Genomic DNA, 18,510 nt, shown 5'->3' on the forward strand with positions numbered 1-18,510 from the left:
ACAATCACAATGGGGCTTTGTGGAGGTTGTAGTCATCTGGAAACTAGCATTGAACCTCCCAATCAGGCCTCCATCATGACATTAAACTACACTACCCAGCATGCCACTGGTGGTAACATTCAGTAGTATTAATGGGACAGCATGAATCACAAGAACTCACTTCAATATCTGGTGAGAGATGAGAGGAGGAGTACCAGAAAGCTTATATTTAATATATATTATTTATTTCCTTAAAAAAAAGGAAATACGATAATGTAAATATATTTTGATTAAAATATAATTAGGCATTTACTGTTTTTGAAGTTATTTGATTTTGATCCATGGTTGGGGAGTTGACTGTCACAAATGTATGAAAAAGACACAAAAGGCTAATACTGTTTGTCTCATCAGATAGATAGGTCTTGAGAATGACAAATGCCAAGCAGGGGTTTGCTATGTCTTGAGTGCAGTTAAAAGTTTAGATATAAAATAATGTAGTTTTCTGACACACAACGCCTTCAGACTTACAAAACAGAAAAATCTAAATTGAAAAGTTCAGCTGAATTTTTCCACAACAAACTGTTAATTCAAAAACACCTGCCAGGCTTTACAGTACCTCACCTGTCCTCTTGACTGCATGGAGAACTGTCAAACAACCGGCTATACCGAGGTATAATAGGGAAATATGCAACCCAAGGTATTCTGGTTGATCCTAATGCTATAGTCCGTTGACATAAATATACTGTTGGTGGTGGTACACATCTGACACAATGGATCATGGTACTAAGGAGGTCTTAAGACAAGCTGTTTAAACAGTATCCACAGTTGGTTGAGGGTTTTGAACATGGCATTATTTCCACTATGAGTTGAATTATGGAGAGCTCCCATCTCTTACACTGATTAAGAAAAGCAGAACTCCCCCTTCTTTAGGTAAATGAGGTGGCCTCTGTCCTTCCATTAACACGGCTTGTTTTTGTTTTGCATGTTTAGTCAGCCGAGACGAGCATGTCGTCCCCTTCTCTCGCTCTCCTTCTCCCTCTCTCTCCTTCTCTTCCTCTCCACAGGGAGAGAATAATATTCAGCGGGCTTCTCGTGTCTCCATCGACCACCGACCCCCACCACTCAGCTACGAGGCACAGGGAAGCTACTGACGGCAAGATCAGCTTGTTTTGTTGTTCACCACAGAGGGAAAACATGAAGAACAACACTTCAACAAATGCACAGTGCAAATAAGCTTTTTTCTTTTCTCTTTTAGTCTCTTCACTTTGGGCAGAGTAGACTGAGGAGACAGGGGCAGGCATTGAGGAGGTGGTGGTGGGGACTGAGGGAGAGAGCTCTGGACTGCAGCTCTCCCGTCTGTCTGTCTGTCTGTCTGTCTGTCTGTCTGGGAGTCTCCTGCCCCGGGGGCTCTACTTGTACAGGCTCATGGTGGGGCTCTGGTACATGCACATGTAGGCGTCACACAGCAGACGGCGGGCCTGGCCCTGGATGCTCTTGGGGTCCAGGGCGTGCAGCTCCTCAGGGGTCATCTTCAGATAGGCCCCCACCTCCGGACACGGAGACACCTGGGGGATGTTGAAGCCATTCTGCCCTCCTATGGAACAACAAACACACAGAGCACTCAGAACTGTGGTATTAAAGCAATGACAAGTGTTCTAGTTATATTTCTATGTAATATAATTTCTATGTGTGATTTGAGGGATATACCTAAAGCTTGAATCCAAAATATTTACTATTGAACTGAATATCTATTCATAATTATGAACAATGAGACAAACGGCCAATATCGGAAAAATACCTGGTTTGACAGTTCATAATAATTTTGTAAATGATTCAAAATATTGTTTCCCCAACAATACAAAATACTAAATTATCCAATACACATTTCACCAACAGTAAAAAAAAACTAAAAGTCATCCAATAACTCCTAAAGAAGACTTTTCTCCCCATACCGTCGCGGTCGGCCATACTGTCGAAGAAGAGCCATGCGGAGTCTTGGTGGCCGTACTTGACGAAGGCCACGTAGTGACTGGTCTCGATGCAGAGCACGGCGAACAGCTCCATCCGCTGGCGAGGGAAGCTACCCTGCCGCCACACACCCTCCTGCAGCTCCTTGGGGACGGACAGCTTCCCGTGGCGATGGGACTTCCTCCTCGGGTGGAGGTGAACCTGAGGGAACACAAACACACATAATGGTTGTAAATAAGTATTTATCTATTTCTTGGGGATTTTGTAAGTATTTCTATGCAATAGTTATAAATATGTCTAATAACAGTTATCATAGATCGATGGCAACTACAGTGTAAAGAATAAACTGAAGAATGACAAGTTTCACAATTCATGAGTTTTTTTAATTAATTACGCATATATTCACTGAGAGTTAAGCAAAAATATTCACAAATGTGCCTCAAAGTTCGGGGTAAATATTTCCACTTTTGTCTTGAGCTATAAGTTATTTAAGGAATAAGGCACGAGGGGGTGTGGTATATGGCCAATATACCACGGCTAAGGGCTGTTCTTACGCAAGACGAAACATGGAGTGCCTGGATATAGCCCTTAGCCGTGGTATATTGGTCATATACCACAAACCCCTGAGGTGCCTTATTGCTATTATAAACTGGTTACCAATGTAATTAGAGCAGTAAAAATTAATGTTTTGTCATACCCGTGGTGTACGGTCTGATATACCACGGCTGTCAGCCAATCAGCATTCAGGGCTCAAACCACCCAGATTATAATATAATTTAGAAAGTTACATGAAACTCAGTCATTCCTTAGGACTTGTCACCCCCAAGTGGATTGTACTGGAACTACACTGCTTTACAACTACTGCAAGTCCCTGATGAGATCCCCTTAGTTTCTATGTTGGTGAAATGGCGCTCTCTGTCTGTTACCTGTGTATTGCACTTTTCACAGAACTGTTTTATCTTCCCGGCAGTGATGTCACCGTCCTCGTAGCACTCCCTGCATTCATACAGAGCCAGACCCCCGCAGATTCGACACTCCCTGGGAGCTGAGAGAGAAACACAAGGTTGAGGGTTAAGACTATACACACCCACACACAACCATATGTTGATGGAGAACAGTAGATTTCTGATATGGAAAACAGTTCCATCACATTCAATAATGATAATCCAACTTCAACCACATTCAAATAAAATACATTTTTACGCACTGTCTTCAAGTAAGTCTGTGATGTCTAACTCTAGTGAGGGGAAGATCTTGTTGAACATCTTGAAGTCCTTCCCAAAGCGAGGCATCTGGATGATAAGGCATGAAGGAGCCTGAACAGAGAGAAGAGAATAAGCATGAAGTCACTTACTGAGGAACAGCTGTTACATAACAAACAAATCCTGAATATAAAGCACCGGATTGGTGACAGCAGAGCAAACAACATCCCACTTAAATTCCACAAAAGAGAACTGTATGTGGTCTACACTATATTCTACAAAGTCACACCCAACTGAATACAAGCTACTGATCCTGCCAATTTCCATAGTAGCTCAGCCTTTCATTGATTAACTCAGCTAATCATTAGAATTGATAGTCAAGTTGACTCTCCCTTCATGCTCCTAGAATGAATTGCTTCTTGATTGCAATCAGCAAATGATTCAACCCTGCGCAACCCAACCACTGACAGACAGCCAGACAGACATAGACATACAGACAGATCACCTCAGCAAACTTGAGGTCACTGTTGATGAAGGACCACTCTATGAGCTGCTGGCTGGTTGGCACGCCCACTTTGTCCTTCTTATCCATGAAGATCTGGTAGAAGTAGCAGTCCTGAACCTTCTGACCTGCCGACCTAGACACGACAGATACAAACAGGATATAATGTGTAAGAATACATGGGAAATCGTACTAATTTGAGCTCAGCTTAGATTTATGTCTAAATATTCTTAAATGTGTATACTATTTACATTTTAGTCATTTAGCAGACGCTCTTATCCAGAGCGACTTACAGTTAAGTGAGTGCATACATTTTCATACTATTTGCAGAAATACTTTAGATAAGCAATAACAAGAGGATATGTTTATGAGTATGTTTAATGTAGACTGACCTCAGCTTGAGTAAGGGGTCCACCCTCAATATGTGATGGAACAGAATATTGAGGAACTCCTCAGGATCTGTGAGGTGAAAGGTGAACATTAAGTTTATAAGACGTTTAAAAATATTTAGAACAAGTTTATGACATTTATAACAAAACCCCAACACTTTAATATTTTGATAAAGGCATCAGACACCTTTTTCTTCAGATGTGAACCCTGAGGCAGCTTCTACCTTCTCCAGTATCCTTCTGAGCTTCATCACTTTAGTGGCGCACACATATCCGTGTCTACAAGACAAATTGAAATAGAATCAGAGGATCTCACAGTTATGATACTGTGTCTAGAAAACTAATTAAAGTGTTTATAAAATCACATGTTAAGCATTGGTTTGCCACATTACATTATACTGAATGAATGTGTCTGTGAACAAAACACAAAGAGCAATTTCCTACTTACATGCGCAGGGGGTTGACTATCTCTGTGCGCAGCAGCTCCTGTGTCTCTCGGTAATACTCTACGTCAGTCTTGGACCTCGGCCTCAGCAGAACCGTGTCCAGGACTGAGCTGAAGGAGAAGAGACTAAAGAGGGGAAAGAGAAAAGAAACCATTTATTTTCCCTGTTGAGAGACTAAAAAGACTATGAAGTACCTTAGTGTGATTGTTTTCAATTAAAAATAGTCCAAAAGAAACAAAAATGGCTTCTTAGCAAATTCTCAAGCAATACTTTTGCTAGGACTGTCTGGGAGTGGTCTGAGTGGGGAGGGGTGAGAGGTTTGGATCTCTTTATTATTGGTCTATTAACTAATTTACCTAAAACTCCATCCCACCAAAACAGGCTTTATTCCAGTATTATATTAAAACAGTATTATTCCAACCTCATAATGTCGAAATATATTTATAAAACACAGGAAAATCACATTTTTTACTACGCTGGGCCTTTAACTACAGTGACATAGGAATGAGGAGGTTAAGAACTCGCAAAGAAGAAGAGAAAACTCAAGAGATCTCTCTCCTATGTCCTTACCAGAAGAGTGTGGAGTCCAGGTAGCAGGAGTTGTAGTGGCCCTGGATACCTTTCTTCTTGCCCACCATGACGTCCAGACCATCATTCTCAGTGCGTGGAGGAGTGTTCTCATGCACCACCTCACTCAGATAACCCCCGAAAGCTGGACAGACACAAACAGTGAAGATTAAGTTGACAATCCTGGGCAGGACTGCTTAGCTGGGAGGAAATGTCCCCATATTGCTTTTACCCGTCCAATCCTAGGGAGTACCTAGGGTAGGGGCTAGGGGTCAATTTGTAATTCAGCGCAGGACTGACAGGTGACACCAGTGACTCACCGATAGAGTTGCATCTCTCTATGGGGTTGGAGGAGTGATGTAGGGAGGGAAAGCGGGAGTCAGGCCGGCAGCATTTCAGCTTCACAAACAGGGCCTTCTTGGGCGCGCAGCTGAAGTAGCGGGTACCTTGAAAGGTGCCGTCTGTACAGCCAACACACTCTTCCTCCTGAGAGAGCAGAACCAGACAAGGCCATCATGATGTTATCAGTGCAGTTAGCCGTATGCTATTAGACTAAACATATAGCTAGTAATGACCAGTATGAAAAATGTATGCACTCACTAACTGTAAGTCGCTCTGGATAAGAGCGTCTGCTAAATGACTAAAATGTAAATGTAAAATGTAAATAAACATGTTTATTCCAAACCGTAGCAAACAATGGATTTGGATGATTCTACTATTCATTTAAAAAAAACGTTGTTTCACTGATGGTTTCCTTAAATCCTTAATTCACTTGTTGTGACAATGTTATTGGGGAAAACACAAGACAAAATAGCCAGGTCTCAGAAGCTACAAAGAGACAATCCTTCCTTTCGGTGTAATGATCTCTCACCAGCTCCAGGCCAGCCAGTGGCTCCGGTAGTCCCGGGGGCAGCCCCACCCAGCGGATGACCCCACACAGTGGCGGGTTCTCCTTCACCTCCACCAGGGACCCCACCTCCAGACCAGGCACACCCCCACCCCCGCGAGAGTTGGGAGGAGAGGGGGGCCGCGGGGAGGGAGGGGTAGGGGAAGGGGGCTCTGGCATCTGCATCTGCTCTCCCATCACTGACTGGACGGAGAGGGAGAGGGGTCCATGGCTCATGCTGCCATTGGGCCCAGTCTTACGGCTCAGGCTGAAGGGCAGGGAGTGGAACTTGTTGTCATTGGACAAGGAAGCAGAGGGCGGGGCCCTGGTAGGAGGAGTGGCTTCATTGAAGTCAGGGGGCGTTTCTGTGAGGGACTTGGCAGGGTCCTCCCCGACTGCAGAGGAAAACAACAGACTGACAATCAATTTTCACTGCAGCAGATATTACACTGACAGAGAGCTTCTAGCAATGTGGACTTTGTCGTGAACATTTGCCAACGTTCTGAATAGGGAGAGTCTAGGTGGTGTCACAGCTTCAGATCAGCATTAGCAAACCAAATATAACGTTGGCTTATAACACTTTCACTATAAAGTGTATACACATTTTTACATTCACTGTAAACAGAACCACAAAATATACCTTGTGTGACACAAGGACGTTTTTATTTACCTCCCATGGGAGTTGAAAATGTAAATTTTTGTGTCACTGTGAGCATGTTGAGAAAATCTAAATGCCTCCACATGGAGACAGCCACAGAATAAACCAGAAGAGAGATGGGTGAGTCACAAGATCCTCACATCACCAACGGAAAATAATACAATCCACCACCACATATGAATATGATGGACCGGAACATATGGGGAGAAGGCAGTGATGAGAAACAAAAGAGGTGATGAAACAGAACAGAGAGAGCAGCTGTGACAGGATTGCTCTCCACTAGGTCATCTCCACTAGGTCTTCCTCACCCTAGAGTCCACTGATAGCTCCATAACTTTACACAGGCTTTACATGGCTCAATCGTTTTCAATCCCTTGGTTTCCTTGTCAATTATCCATTCATCACCACCATGCTGTAAGGAACATGATCATCACCACAGATGAAGACAATGGTACAACTTTTACCTTCCTAAACTACCCCACACCATCCCCCATAAAACATATCCATGTCCTCACTTACACCCAGCACTGAAGGCTTTCACTAATGCTTACACGAAACTATCAAGAATAAAGTACAGCACTTTACCTAATTTAATTATTCTGAGAGAGAATACATGTAAGAAACGTTACTTCTGTCCACTTTTATTAAAGCATTATTAAAAGCCTTTTTGTGATTTAATGAAGACCATGCCACACCAATTACACCATGCAGGTGGACCTCACAGTCAATGGGAATGAATAGAGAGAGGACTCTCAGTGAATGGTCTTGATTAGGGCCGGGACGATACCAGTTTCGTGGCAAGGAAACAAAACACTAAGCGGATTTCACTTCTTTAGTAAAACAGAACCTCATTATGTTGTCAACCAGTCATATTTATTTATTTTCCAAGCTATAGAACACATTATTTTACATACACAGCAGGTATTTTAAAGGACCAAAGAGTTTGACCTGCTTCGTGTTGTCATTTCTGCCATGGAAAAAATATATCTCGATACTGGTATCGTCACAGCCCTAGTCTTGATAGCAAGCTACTTAATCAAATCACGGTAAGATTTAAATAACAATGTAATGTTATCTACCAAAACAATACAATAATTAAGTTAAAGCTCAAACGCATTCTTTATTTGTTCACTGATTGGTAAATTAATCCTGTAGATCAACCATGCATTAACAGGACCCTGCTATCAAGACAGTTGGGAGTCTCAGTACTGTATCTTGCTGGTGTTTTACCTTCATCAATGTACCATGTGCTTTTGGATTTGGCCTGGACTGGGTGGTCAACAGAGCTGCCATTTAAAGTATAATAAAACTCTGACTTGCTTCTACTCCCACACTGAAGACCTAAGCCTGGAGATAACACAAGTCAACAGAGAAACAGAAAAGAAGCAGGTGTGTGTTTGCTGTGTGTGTTTTTGGCTGGTTGTTCAAAGCAGACACTGTCATTAATGACAGCAGGATGGGTGTGGAGAAGAGAGAGAGAGAGAGAGAGAGAGAGAGAGAGAAAGGGATAGAGAGGCGGAACGGGGAGGCAGATCCTCAGCACACTGAGCAGTTCAGTAGCCATGCAAGGAACACAACGGTTCAGTAACTCTCACCACTCCATACCTTTCACATAAGCTCTGGAATCCAAATTGGACATTCACACAAAAGGAATCTGGCAAAACGTCTTACATTTTCCAAAACTCAGTCATCATGACTTATTGATATGATTTCCCTCACAACATTCCAATGACAGAACCCTCAGCTAATATCACGTCAGCACACTAACACCATGTTAAAGTGTTATAGTGTTAGCTAGTACATGCACTTGAAGCCAGCAGCAGTACCTTTGCTCTTTGGTTTGCTTTGGCCAGAGGACGACTTGTCACTGCTGCTGCCTCTGGGGGCAAAACTGTGCTTCTGCAGCCTCTGGTCCTGCATGGAGTACTCTGTAAACACAGAGCCCAGTATAACAACAGTGTTCAACAACACTGATATACGCATCCCCCTGTGCAAAAACAAGTGAAAACCCTACAGTTCACAGCTGTGTGTCTTGTTGCAGGTGCTGGTTCTGGCAGGTATACAGTAATACACCACACACAAACAAATCAATAAAACCAATGGCTAGAACAAAGAGGCTGAGAGGAGCAGCATCTCACTTGACTTTCAAAAACAAGCAGAGCCGTCAAACAAAAGAGCCTCTGTTACTGATGCTGCTGCCATTAAACACTAACACACAACACTCCGCTTAGTGCTACTGTGTTCACTCACCCCCCACCATAAATACTACACTCATAACTGCCTAAATGACTATATGGCCAACTGACAATACTGAAGCTTCTTCAGTTAAGGGAGAGAATATTTCAAAAATATCTATTTGCACTTGATGAAATTGTTATGAATTGAAATATCAATACACATTCGATGTGAGAGAAAAAGGAGAGAATAGACTACCGGACCGCCCGACTCACCTGGCATTACGTCACAGATGGGGACTAGACGGGTGTGCTCCAGACTGGCGAAATTACACAGCAGCTTCCCGTCGATAACGCCATCCCAGTCCCCAATAGGATTGTCCTGGAAGAGTCGGAGACAGCAACCAATTACTCCTGCGGGCGTTCCTCATCTCCTAAAACCTGTACTTACAGTCCCAGTCTCAGTCTCAGCAGCAGCACTGGCATTACTACTACAGCTCTTCTCTATCCAGTCAACTACCCCCTCCACCCAGTAATGGGCCTCCGTCTGCACTTCAACTCCCCTCTTAACCTTCCCTCCCTACGTTTCTCAAATGTACCTCCCCGCGTCTTCAAAACAGAGGGGTTATTCCAATCCCCAGGAAGCAGGGTCAAAGTTCTCCAGTACTGGTTGCCCCACTCCACCACACTAATGTATGTACTCTTGGAATGTTGGCCCCATTGTGGGCTAAAATAGATCCAAATAAACAAAAACGTTACACGAATATAGTCTAACACTAAGCTGTTTTGTATATGGCCTGTCAGTGTTGTTGATTCTCTCTGCGTGCTGGGCGAGGCTGGAGCAGAGCGGACGGAGCAGTGGACTCTCCTCTCCTTTCCTCGGCTGCCCGGCCAACCCGCTGGCCCTGTGCCATGCTACTGGTCATACAGCCCAGTGCTGTAGCTACGTCTCCAATGGCACCCTATTGCCTATTTAGTGCACTACATTTGAACAGAGCCCATTGAGCTCTGGTCAAAAGTAGTTCACTGCATAGGGAATAGGGTGCCATTGGGGGCTCAGCCTGCATCTTTACCTCACTCCCCAGCTCCCTGCGTGACTACTGCCCTTTGTGTGTGTCCCAGGCCAGAGTAGACTGAGTGGGCTCACTGCTGCTGCTGCTACTACTACTAACAACCAGCAGTCAAATGCCTCTGTCATTATGCATGTTCCCTATCCTTAACTGCTATGCTATCTGATTACATTGGCAACAGTAAACATCGACACCAGCAGCTGGTTGTTAGACTGCTAAATAAATAATATGAATGATCTTTGCTTTTCTGGATAGACAATAATCAAATCACACAAACAACCTTACATGGGCTACTTGAACTAGGCTCTTGCTTAACTTGAGATGTAATTTATAAGTGGTTAGCCATGTTCTATAAATATAGCATTATTCTATAATATTTAGGGTGGACATTTCACCTTCACCTAGTGTTAACAGCATTTACATTGCCAGTCTGCCATTCTACAGCACACAGGAGCAGGTTGTACTCAGTGAGGCCCCTGTATGGGACCAGCGTCTCGACCCTTACCATATCTACTCCCACATAGTACCCCAGGCTCTCGTTCCCAGGCAGCAGGTCACAGAAGATGATGGTTCCCCTCTCTGGCCCCTCTCTGGTCTGGACCAGGACCCTGGAGTTGAGCTCCAGCAGATGGAAATCTCTCTCCTCCTCCACCAGGGTGACGTGATCAACCTCTAGCTCCCCCAGCTCCTCCTCCTCCTCCTCCCACAGCTCCAGCTTGTCCAGGGCCACGAACACCCCGCACTCATCCTCACAGCGGAACAGCTGTCGGCCCTGGTAGGAGCCCTCTGTGAAGCCCTGGCCTCTGCCCTCCTCCTAGGAAGAGGCATAGGTTACATACAGTATGTTAAACGTGGGATAACCTGTGAGTGCCAGTCGCATGTAGCTTACTCCGTCACGCTAACCCCTCACCCAGTAATGCCCAAGAATAACCCTGACCCTTAGCCTAACCCCATTCCTAACACTAGACTAACCATCACAGGAAAAGCCTAACACTGGGCTGAGCTGATACAAGAGGCATGAGCTCTCATTACAGTGAGGTGAGCTCAGCTACAGTAACCTGCCTACTCAGCATTCTACAGGGGAGGGAACATCATACATCTGGGATGATGACGGTTTCAGATCGATACTGCGGAGGGCATAACAGCATACTCAAAATGTTTCATTGCAGAGTAGCCGGCAGGCGCCAAACTGAATAATATTTGCTATTACACAGGGATAATGGACAGTTACAGGGTGTAGTTCCATGATCCTATACACTGCAACACTGCACTTCTTCTTGAATGCCATGTAGGGCTTTTCAGTATTGGCATCGTTCAATTTATGTGTGTATGATCAAGACAAGAAGTAAACATTGTTGACTGTAAATGTGTGGTAAGTATTCTGAATTGTGATACAAGTCTGGCATTCAATCAAGACGCTGATCTGAAACCCAAGAATGTGCTAAACCCTTTATAGTGAGCAACGGTCAGCCTTGCCTCTCGTCCAGCTCCTTCACCCACTCACCCAGCCTACAAGAGGAATAAACACAACATTGTGCTCCAATAAACAAGCCTTTGTAGCCCGCTATTTTACCTCATCTTTACAGAACGTAGGCTACGGCAAGAGAGAGAGTCCATTTACTAGCTTTAGCTGTTATGAAATCCTCAAGGAACATTTCACAAAGACCAAATTATAGGCAATATCACACACACATAACATAACTGAAGTTCCTACTCTATATACGTAACTGAGGGTCAGTTGCTTACAAAATGCATTACAAATTGCATTTTAAAAGAATAGTAAAGATGAGGTTTCTCACCAGCAGCTCCACTCCAAACCAGACCCCGGAGAGAGCCCTGTCGGGGAGGAGCGATCCTTTAAATCGGACTACCCCAGGCAAAGGTTCATCCCCCGAACGCAGCTGCACGCGCACCTTGGAGCCACAGTCGATGTCTCTGGCCCGCTCCAGCCGGGGCTTGTTGCACAGCAGGGCATAGCGCTCCTCACAGTTGGTGATGGGGAACAGCAGCTCAGCTAGCTTCTCATCCAACTCCAGGACGTCCCTGAATTGAATGAATTGGTTGCAAATCAAACACACAACAACATGTGCATTTGAATCCCACAGGATAACACAAGAAAGTATTAAAGTAACAAAAACAACAATACAAAAAGTATGTGGACACGCCTTCAAATTAGTGGATTTGGCAATTTCAATCACACCCGTTGCTGACAGGTATATAAAAATGAGCACACTGCCATGCAATCTCCATAAACAAAAATTGGCAGTAGAATGGCCTTACTGAAGAGCTCAGTCACTTTCAACGTGGCACCGTCATAGGATGCCACCTTTTCAACAAGTCAGTTCGTCAAATTTCTGCCCTGCTAGAGCTGCCCCGTTCAACTGTAAGTGCTGTTATTGTGAAGTGATAACGTCTAGGAGAAACAGCGGCTCAGCCGCGAAGTGGTAGGCCACACAAGCTCACAGAACAAGACCGCTGAGTGCTGAAGCGCGTAAAAATCATCAGTCCTCGTTTGCAACACTCATTACCAAGTTCCAAACTGCCTCTGGAAGCAACGTCAGCACAATAACTGTTAGTCGGGAGCTTCATTTAATGGGTTTCCATGGCTGAGCAGCCGCACACAAGCCTAAGATCACCATGCGCAATGCCAAGCGTTGGCTGGAGTTATGTAAAGCTCACTGCCATTGGACTCTGGAGAAGTGGAAACGTGTTCTTTGGAGTGATGATTCACGCTTCACCTTCTGGCAGTGCGACGGACGAATCTGGGTTTGGCGGATGCCAGGAGAACATTACCTGCCCGAATGCATAGTGCCAACTGTAAAGTTTGGTGGAGGAGGAATAATAGTCTGGGGCTGTTTTTCATGGTTCGGGCTAGGCACATTAGTTCCAGTGAAGATAAATCTTAACACTACAGCATACAATGACATTCTAGACGATTCTGTGCTTCCAACTTTGTGGCAACAGTTTGGGGAAGGCCCTTTCCTGTTTCAGCATGACAATGCCCCCGTGCACAAAGCGAGGTCCATACAAAAATGGTTTGTTGAGATCGGTGTGGAAGAACTTGACTGGCCTGCACAGAGCCCTGACCTCAACCCCATCGAACACCTTTGGGATGAATTGGAATGCAGACTGCGCGCCAGACCTAATCGCCCAACATCAGTGCCCGACCTCACTAATGGCTGAATGGAAGCAAGTCCCCGCAGCAATGTTCCAACATCTAGTGAAAAGCCTTCCCAGAAGAGTGGAGGCTGTTATAGAAGCATATTAAAGCCCATGATTTTGGAATTAGATTTTTGATTAGCAGGTGTCCACATACACTACATGACCAAAAGTATGTCAAATGTGAGTATTGTTATTTTTCAAACTTTGCTATATTGCAAGATAAAGTGTCACTATCCATGAATTAGATATGGACCAACCGCTCATCCAGGCTCAGCACCACGTTGGTCTGGTCCAGGACACGGAGGCTCCTCTTGCCCTTGCTGGGGGGCAGAGTGCGCCCCAGGCTGTTCCGCTCCTGGCAGGCCTGTCCAAGGCTGCCCCGGGGGATCCTCAGGGTCTTCTGGGGGGGCTTCTCCACTGTACACTCCTTAGTGGAATTTTGTTGAGTTATTAAGGGTCTCAGGCTGTGTCAGAAATGGCACCCTATTCCCTATATAGTACACTGCTTTTGACCAGGGCCCATTGGGCAGAAGTAGTGCACTATATAGGGAATACAGAGCCAATTCAAACATAATCGAAGATACCCATTAGTACATCAGGACTTATCTTCCTGATTTATTCTCAAACACACAATAGACAACAACAAAATATGAAACACAAAAGGAACCCTTTTCGATAAACAGGCCTCAATAAATAAATAAACATGAACAAAATATTGAATAATCCCTAGCAAAATTCAGTAATTTCTTAAAGAGCGACTGCTTTTAAAAAGCAATGAATCCCTTTGAAAATGGCCTATGTGGCATCAATATCAGAAAGTCAGAAACCGTTATTCTACTGTCAATATTGACTACAAAGTGTAAATAGGATAATTTTGCTCATAAAGTTAGTCTCGTCTAAAACAGAGTTTGGAACATCCGTGCGTCACAATGGGTAAATGAAGATAGGGTTTTGATTTGACGACGTCCATTTGCCCACTAACATGGGGTGAACCGCTGCAGTGATTGCTCTCTATCCAATAGCATAGACAGTGAGACTGTTTAAATAAGACCACATGTCGCACATTTTTTTACTTGAGAAATACTGCACCAAACACCTTAGTTAGATGTAATAATATATACAAATATAACAACAAAATATATATATTTTTTTTACACCTTTATTTAACTAGGCAAGTCAGTTAAGAACAAATTCATATTTACAATGACGGCCTACACCGGCCAAACCCGGACGACGCTGGGCCAATTGTGTGCCGCCCTATGGGACCCCCAATCACGTCCGGTTGTGATACAGCCTGGAATCGAACCAGGGGGTCTGTAGTGCCGCCTCAAGCACTGAGATGCAGTACCTTAGACCGCTGCGCCACTCGGGAGCCCATATATATATATATATAATCCTTAGCCAAAACATCAAAATTAATTACAGATTTGAGTTATCTTAGATTCATTCTGCGGATTTTGAAGAAGTGAAATAGGCTTCCGTGTCTACAGTGCTTATTGGGAACAAGCATCATTAACCAAACGCGGAATCGGTCAGGAAACACACCTACAAGACTGAAATCTGGTTTTTCTAATGAGCAACAGAAAAACACACGCGCCAATCGGCATGTTCAGTGGCTCTTTAAACATAAGTATATTTACCTTGACCACCATGTAGAAGCGCCAGTCCTCCCTGAAGCCCCCACTGGGCTTTTCCTGGCTCCACAGGGCAGAGCTCATGGCTGTAGGAGCTGGGGCATAGCAGGGGGAAATACAGGGTCCGCCTGTCTAACTAACCCAATATGAAGGACCTCTCTCTTCCCTTTATGGCCGTTCCTCTATCCCCAAAGCAGTGACAGGGGCATAGAAAGGGTGAGAGATTAACTAGACCTAACACCTGAGGGGAACGTTGGCTGGTTAGAATACAGAGTAGACAGAGAGGGTGGTATGGTCGCTCACAGGCTCCTGCTGGCCTGGGATTCCCTCATGACGGTCTCAACTGGCTGCCTGCATGCCCCAATGTACTTTGTAGGACCTGTGTATGAAAAGAAAGGCATGTTGCTATTATGACAATGTTGTTAAAGGTCACGGAATGACTCCAGGTTAATTCTATTAGACCATTTAGAATCACTGACCGTTATCATAAATCCCAGCTCAATTTCTCCCCAAAAAAATTGGCCTATGGCTAGGCTATATTAACCCAAATAAGGATTGAGTTGTTTTTTAAAAGATTTGCTAGAAATGTGCCTTTTCAGGAAAACAACAAAACATTTAGGCAATACAAATCTGGGATAAGCTCTGAATAAATGGCATTCAAAGATTAAAACTGGTATCTAAACAAACAGGATGTAGCCTCATTAGAATGTAGGCCTATTATCTGAGTGAAGCCTGATTACACCATTAGCTGCAGGCTGCTACTGTACCTCATAAAACTGATGGTGAAAACCAGTTGGGCACAAACATGATTAGGCCTAACCTAGTGTACTACCGGTATCTTGCAACCAAATAGGCCTAAAAAAAAAGGTTACTGCCTGTATTCTGATTCCTGACAAAACAATTTGACATAAGGGTAAAATCAGGAATTCAATCACTTTTGACAGCATCCCTTTTGATTTGAACGAAACCTTCCATACATATTTGCCCATCGTATTAGTGCTCAGAAAGTGACTTTTTGTACCTGAATGCCAAAACATTCAGGAGATAAAGGTGCTCAAAGTTGACTTATTTTGCATACCCCACCATACCATGAAACATCACTGGAAAAGATCAAGAGTTTGGGATGTATATAGTTTAAAAGCTTACAAACAGGGTTGTCAAACTATTTTATAATTTCTGGAAAAATAAAGTGGCATTCTATTAAAAAACTTTTTTTCAATAAATAATAAAATAGTTTGACAACATTGTTTGTAAGCTTTTAAATGATATCCAGCTCAACCTCTTATCTTTTCCAGTGATGAAGACATGGATGTCTCATGGTATGGTGGGGTATGCAAAATGGGTCAACTTTGAGCACTTCTACCTCCTGAATGTTTTGGCATTCAGGTCCAAAAAGTCACTTTCTGAATACTCCTTCCATGGGCAAACATCCATAGAAAGTTGACAGGGATGCTGTCGAAAAACTGATTGAATTCAAATGGCTTTACCCAGAAGGCAATTTTGAAGCAGTCAGACAATATGCTCAAAACCTGTTGATACTGTACTCTCCTCTTAAAATGAGAAATGGGTGATGCCGCATAGGCCTTGGTACTACAGTCAATATTTACATAAATAGATTCTGAGCCAGCCGTTATTCAAACACACTCGGGCCTGACTCAGAATTTGAGACATTTTGGATTTCCCCTAGCTGTGTGATGATCAGATAAGGTCAGAGTGGGTTAAGGGAGTTGTGAGGGGGAATTCATAGACTAAAGCAGTCAAACGCCTCTTCCTGACAAACAATAGAGACACCTCCACTGTAATACAGGGTCGACCTGTTTGACAAAACCAATATTATGAAGGGAGGATCCAAGCACCTCTGACATGACTCCTCTTTGTGGTTCTCTGGCCACTCACACCTCATGTCTGTGCATCAAGCATCAATCAATGATAGGGTGCCACTGTTAGCCTTGGTTTGCATTGCAACTCCTCTCAGGCTGCGTATCTGTGCATAACATCAATTTTCCCAGTTCAAATGTTCACATAGAGGACTTGTTGTTGTTTATCATGCAAAGTTGACCATGCCCCTATTTGAGCTTGATGAGGGAGCATGGAATTAGCAAAATAATACGACAGACACTTGTTGTGATGCTATTCTAGTAGTCTACCATAAGGAAGGAGTGAAGGGAAAAGGCCTATTGCCCTTTCAAAATACACATAATTGAATGACCCTTGGTCAACAACATGTACTACTGCAGTGCTTACTGCTATCTGACACATGACAACTACTTCTGAAAGTAGCCCACTTGTCCCTTTTGCTTTGCCTTTTGACAGTGTGAATGTGTGATGTACAATGTAGCCACATACTGATGGTGCTGACATTCTGAATATAAAATGACTGGGATGCAACACTGACTATCTAAACAACACACCATCTTGCTTCCATTTTCAATCACAACATTCAAAAGCCCCAACAGATTAGATCAAACATTATTAACAGCAGAGTAATTGTATCATCATTGCAACAGTTGTCTTGCATGTCCCATCAGTGACATCACTGAATAAAGCCAGTCAACAGCAGCGAGTGATGATGCGCGAGAGAAGAATGTGTCACTGCCAGGCCTTGCTTAAATCAAGGATGAGGAAGGACCCTCATTGTGAAAACACCCATGGAACGTGTCAATTAGTGTAAAACAGCACATATACTAGGACATGTTTGCTGTAAGGCTAGGTAGCCAGTATAGCAAACCATGCAAAATTTGATCAGGTGCATCCATATCATAATCTGACGTATGACGAGGAAACACGCGAAACAATGTAGCTAGCATCGTCGTTAGCTAGCTCGTTTTCTTACCTTATTCAAACGTCAGTTCGGCGCTGGAGTGTCATGTCACATGCATATTCCAATGCTGTCCTTTAGTAACTGAGGTTTGGATACGTTTGTACAATTAACTGGCTAGCTTCTTGATAGCAAGACAGCTGAGAACTGATATGACAGCCTCGAAACTACCAAGCTAGCCAAAGTAGCTAGTATGGCTAGCTAGCTGCCCCCATGCAACAGAGGATGTTATCTACGGCATTTAATGTAGATATTTTTCTGAACGACTCTTAGACTATACTAACAAATACTGACACACAAAACTTATATTATGTGACAGACAAACGAAGTCAGGCCTTATAGCGAGAGGAATAAAGATTATTTACAGAACCAATTTACACCAGACTTGTGTCACCTCAAAATATGCCAATCATCCATTGCAAGTGCCAATTGGCTGAGCTTCAGGTTAGTCATTAAGTCCCACCCCCCGGGGTTTTCCCACGAGTTTGGTTGACGGGTATGGAAGAATCCGCGAATGAAGGGTTCTCTCTAGTAGCAGTTTCTAAACCTGCTACTAGTCTCCCTGGCAGACGGTCTTCACTAGTTACCATAGCCACAAAGTCTTAAAGCCCGCCTAAATCTACAACGTATCTTCTTAAAACGTGAATTTAAACCTAACCATAACCTTAACCACACTGCTAACCTTATGCCTAACCCTAATCAATCTTAAATTAATACCAAAAGGCACATTTTTGTTTTCGTGAATTTTTACCATATAGCCCATTTTGACAACTACTGATAACCTTGGCAGACCATATACACTAGATGACTGATAGGGGGCGCTGTGTTGAAGCCACCGTGCCTCCATCTTGGCCTGATCTTGGTACTCCCCCACATTTGACATTTTAGTCATTTAGCAGACGCTCTTCTCCAGAGCGACTTACAGTTAGTGAGTGCATACATTTTCATACTGGCCCCCCATGGGAAACGAACCCACAACCGTGGCGTTGCAAGCGCCATGCTCTACCAACTGAGCTACAGGGACCGTCATACATCTAGCCCTCCCCAACAGTCAA

The 18,510-nt window shown here is 43.8% G+C and overlaps 1 protein-coding gene across 4 annotated transcripts; it reads right to left on the reverse strand.

The window, feature by feature from the left end:
• Positions 1-1,018: 1,018 nt before the first annotated feature.
• On the reverse strand, positions 1,019-17,875 carry LOC311128131 (ubiquitin carboxyl-terminal hydrolase CYLD-like). Of its 4 annotated transcripts, XM_084160107.1 has the most exons (19): positions 17,471-17,851; positions 14,644-15,016; positions 13,261-13,430; positions 11,641-11,884; positions 10,347-10,655; positions 9,048-9,153; positions 8,424-8,525; positions 7,828-7,944; positions 5,925-6,334; positions 5,374-5,539; positions 5,057-5,198; positions 4,489-4,611; positions 4,228-4,319; positions 4,044-4,110; positions 3,655-3,787; positions 3,155-3,263; positions 2,874-2,992; positions 1,932-2,148; positions 1,019-1,573 (listed from the first exon to the last, which is right to left on the reverse strand). In XM_084160107.1, the coding sequence occupies exons 2-19, from the start codon at positions 14,719-14,721 to the stop codon at positions 1,389-1,391; spliced, it is 2,889 nt and encodes a 962-aa protein (XP_084016233.1). In that variant the 5' UTR covers positions 14,722-15,016; positions 17,471-17,851; the 3' UTR covers positions 1,019-1,388. The 4 variants fall into 4 exon arrangements, with proteins under 4 accessions (XP_084016233.1, XP_084016235.1, XP_084016234.1 ...); XM_084160109.1 differs by lacking the exon at positions 7,828-7,944 and having other exon boundaries at positions 17,471-17,875; XM_084160108.1 differs by lacking the exon at positions 8,424-8,525.
• Positions 17,876-18,510: the final 635 nt, after the last annotated feature.

This window comes from Coregonus lavaretus, assembly GCF_964263955.1.
Source record: "Coregonus lavaretus genome assembly, chromosome: 4".
Classification (NCBI taxonomy): domain Eukaryota; kingdom Metazoa; phylum Chordata; class Actinopteri; order Salmoniformes; family Salmonidae; genus Coregonus; species Coregonus lavaretus.